The sequence below is a fragment of the Corvus brachyrhynchos genome, unplaced genomic scaffold (genome assembly GCF_000691975.1).
Source record: "Corvus brachyrhynchos isolate BGI_N302 unplaced genomic scaffold, ASM69197v1 scaffold14, whole genome shotgun sequence".
In the NCBI taxonomy this organism is placed as follows: Eukaryota; Metazoa; Chordata; class Aves; order Passeriformes; family Corvidae; genus Corvus; species Corvus brachyrhynchos.
The window spans coordinates 11,263,563-11,267,444 of record NW_008239110.1 but is presented as its reverse complement, the minus strand read 5'-3'; the positions used below and the strand labels follow the sequence as shown (position 1 = coordinate 11,267,444).

Genomic DNA, 3,882 nt, shown 5'->3' with positions numbered 1-3,882 from the left:
TTTGGGTAAAGTCTGCCTTGAGCAAAGACAAACCCATCCGTGGGGTCGTTTTTGCTCAGGGACCAGGTTGCACCTGGTGGGTGATGCAAAGGGATGGAGAGACCCGATGCTTACCTCAAGGGGACCTTGTTTTAGGGTGAACTACCCATGGCTCTGTACTTGTATCAGTATCAGCATGTATATGTGTATATAATTTGGGTGATGCATGTATTTATATGGTTAAAATGGTTAAGTTTCATGTAACATGTTAGTATGGGAAAAATTCGGGGTGGATAATGTTGGGGTTTTAGGAGTTCTCCTGGGGTTTTTTTTCTGTTAAAAGAATTTTCCCCACACATGTTGCCAGGGGGACAAATTACTGGGTGCTTAAGAAAATCAAAGGACCTGGCCACAGGTGGAGGGGTGCATCTCTTTCACCTAGGTTTGTGGGCAGTCGGTCTGGGCTGCAGCAGCCCTGCCCCCGCTGTTGCTTTGAGCCTTCACTACTCTGTGGCCCTGCTCGACCTGCCCGCCCAGACCTCCGGGGGGTTTTCCACCGCTGCTCTGCAGTTTGGATACATCGCATCTGCCACCCGGGATTTGTGCTTGTCCCTGCCGTTCCAGCCTGCTGTTCCAGCCTGCTGTTCCCGAGGGTCCGGCTGGACACCGGCTCCCGGCCGGCGGCCCCGGGGGGTGTGGCCGGCCCCGGGGATCGGCTGCCATGGGGTTCGTGAAGCCTTTGTTCCATCCATTCCTGGGATCCCAGGCCACCAGTGCCGCGTGCTCCCCGAGATCGCTCCGGAGCGCCCCCTGCAGCCGCGGGGGAACCATCGCACCTGCCCTGCTCACCGGGAGCCACCAGCGCCCCTGCCGGCTGCGAGCGGAACTGCACCCGAGGCGAAAGGGCCTGACAGCCGAGAAGGCTGGGACTGGGTTTGTGATTGTTTGCTGGTACTGCCATAGTTATTGGTGTTTGTTTGACTGGTTATACACATATATAATAGTAAAGAACTGTTATTCCTGTTTCCTACATCTTTGCCTAAAAGCCCCTTGATTTCAAAATTATAATAACTCGGAGGGAAGGGGGTTGCACCTGCCATTCCAAGGGAGATTCCTGCCTTCCTTAGCAGACACCTGTCTTTCAAACCAAGACAGTGTTTTTAACAGCGACTGTGTACATTCAGGTGACACAATGATTAAGCGGGGGGCCTCCCTCAATCTCATCACAGCATCTTGATGCAAGAGTTACAATAAGGATCTAAGATTGCTACATTGAAGCTAGGAACAACAGTCCAGAATTCACCTATTCATCTGTAATTAATTATGTCTGTGAATTAAGAGGACATTTCACAACAATAATTATCTTAATGTCTACACTGTTGAGACGCAAGAGTCTTCTGACACTATATGACTTGCATCATTGTCAGTTCTGGTAAGGTACCTCAGAAGTAAACTTGCCAAAGAAGCTGAAGGCCACAGATGGTGCACTATAGCTGGCTTGAAGTTAAGTGGGTTAAATACCAAAGTGTCAACACTTTAGACTAATACCAAACTTATGACAGCTATAACCAGATACTTAAAAATAACATTTCTTTAAACTGCAGAACCTGACTGCAAAGGACCACACAGCACAGTCAAGATTCCTAAGAACACCTAAAAACCCCTCAGTTCATCTATCCAAAGCCACCATGATGAAAATAATTGTTCCTTGATATTGCTTGATTTGCAAATTTGCATCAAACCTATGTTGAATATTTAACAGTATCTCTAAATGGAATACACGTAATTTTGTTTTTCAGAAGAAGTGAAAAATTGCAGGTAATAGTAAACTGCATAGATGTCAGTTTGTTGAGTTGAAAATATGAAGCATCTGATCTGACTGTGAAGCAAAATTCTTCTAATTGAAGAATGAAAAATTTAAAAAGAGAACAGAAAACACCTCTGCTTTTCAGTGTCCAGCACAAAAGGTTCCTGAGATCTCTTTCCATCTGAAAATCTGAGAAGTCTTTCAGTAGTTTGTTTGGTGTGAACGTAAATATCCCAACTTAGGTAAGTGTAGCTAAGTATGCTGGAGTATAAGCCATTAATAGCCTGTCTACCCCATTTTCTGCTGGTTATTTCAACCTTCACAGGAAGAAAAAGAAATAGCATGAAACCTAGGTTCTTCTACATAAATGCTAGCATCGTAGGCTAAGTTGTTCATAAGGCAAGTTCATGCTACAACAATTAAGTTTATACCAGAAAACTGGCACAAAGGAGTTTGGTATCCTGTCAGCTCTCGTAGGGGGAGCAAAACCTGCAAGCAGCATTTTAAATGCAGCTAAATGTACTACAGCTTGTGCAGTCTTTTTGTAAGTCTTTGAACTATCCTGGTCTTAAAACCTAATGGTTGTTTAGGTATTATGAGACCTATTTAAATATCATGAGTTCTAGTTAGGAGAGCTGTATCAGCCCATCCCTTTAAGACAAAGGCCTGATTTAAGTACATGCCAGTGATTTACTTTATTTTGAACACAATTCTAGCATTTGTCTTAGGCAGCAGAAGAGTAAATAAGTACTTATAGCAGATACTACTGTATAAGGAACATCAACCTTGAAACATACTCCTGCTTTCCACACCTATATACATGCAAAAGCTATCACTGCCAAACTTTTTTTTTTTTTTTAACTTGTGCCCTTTACCTTCCTGATGGCACTATACCTTGCTATGACAACCAGCAGTCTTGCTCTTTCCCCTCTTCCTTCCCACTTTGAGGTGTATGTTTGGAAAGATGGACGCACACACATTGTTAACTTGACATCAGTCCCCTTACACTTTAGCGCTTTTTCAACTCTCAGCAAAACAATTAATTTCATTGAAACAGTGGGGAGTTGAGGTACACTGATGCATTGAAAGGGTCATGTCACAACAGTCGGTCTGAAGGAAAGATCAGGCCATCCAATAATGATTACTACAGCAAGGAGAGAGCAATGTTTTCCTGTTAGTTTAGAACAAATAAGCACAGTGGAAGTTTAATACTAGCCCAGGAAGGTTGCATGTTTTCTGATAATAATTTCTTAATGAAGAAAAAGGTCACTGTACATAGGAATATGTTTAAGTAAAAGCAGAGTTATGATTGATATACAGCTATTTAGAGGCATACCAAGCCCCTCTTGTAGTTCATCTTACCTTGACCAGTTTTGTCTTGATTTGCAAATTTCACGGTGTACTTGGAGACATCTAGTCCCAAGAGTTCTTGCTGCTGTTTTAAAATTTCATCCATCAATCTTGAATTATTCCTCTTGAAAATACCTTTAAAAAAAAAGTTGCATGTCAGCCAACTCCTAACTGACACTAAGCAGGAAGAAAAAATTAGTCAGTGCCAGTTTCAGACTGGAATTCACAAGTGCGGGTAAGAATTCAAAGCAAGTGCTACTGCACATGACTAATCTGAGTGACCTTGGGAAATCAACTCATGTGCTTTTGTTCTCCTTACACCCAGCCTGACTTAAGTAGCAAGTTGCAATTGCGTAAGGGATAGCTTAAGACTTACTTCATTGTCCTTAGTACGCTAGAAATAGAGAAAGCAATAATCAGCACAGAATGACCAAGTCAGATTAACACCAAATTTCTTTAATGCCCATGTTGCTTAAGTCTGCTACATCAGTAAGGCTGCAGGCTAACAAAGCAAGTCACCACTAAATCAGCATTTCAGGTCTCAGTAACTGTCCACTCTTAAGCCATCCAATAATATGGATTTCCCAATAAGAGAATTTCACAAGCTGTATATTCCAAGGAGTTCATGCAGTCCCTAAGGCCTTTTTACACTTAAATATTTAAGGCAGACACATTTTGAATGCAGGAAATTACAAAAGCTTGCCTCAAACATACTTGGGTTCCTGTACTAAAATAAATTGTAGCTT

The 3,882-nt window shown here is 42.5% G+C and overlaps 1 protein-coding gene across 1 annotated transcript in view; it reads right to left on the bottom strand.

Annotated features, from left to right (window-relative positions):
* NUS1 (NUS1 dehydrodolichyl diphosphate synthase subunit) overlaps positions 1-3,329 on the bottom strand; it is a gene marked incomplete at its 5' end in the record, with an annotated part of 12,163 nt that extends 8,834 nt beyond the window's left edge. Inside the window, one exon of the mRNA XM_008637794.2 lies at positions 3,149-3,329. Coding sequence (XP_008636016.2) covers positions 3,149-3,329 — 181 coding nt within the window. The remainder of the gene's footprint in view (positions 1-3,148) is intronic.
* Between the last annotated feature and the right edge of the window lie 553 nt (positions 3,330-3,882).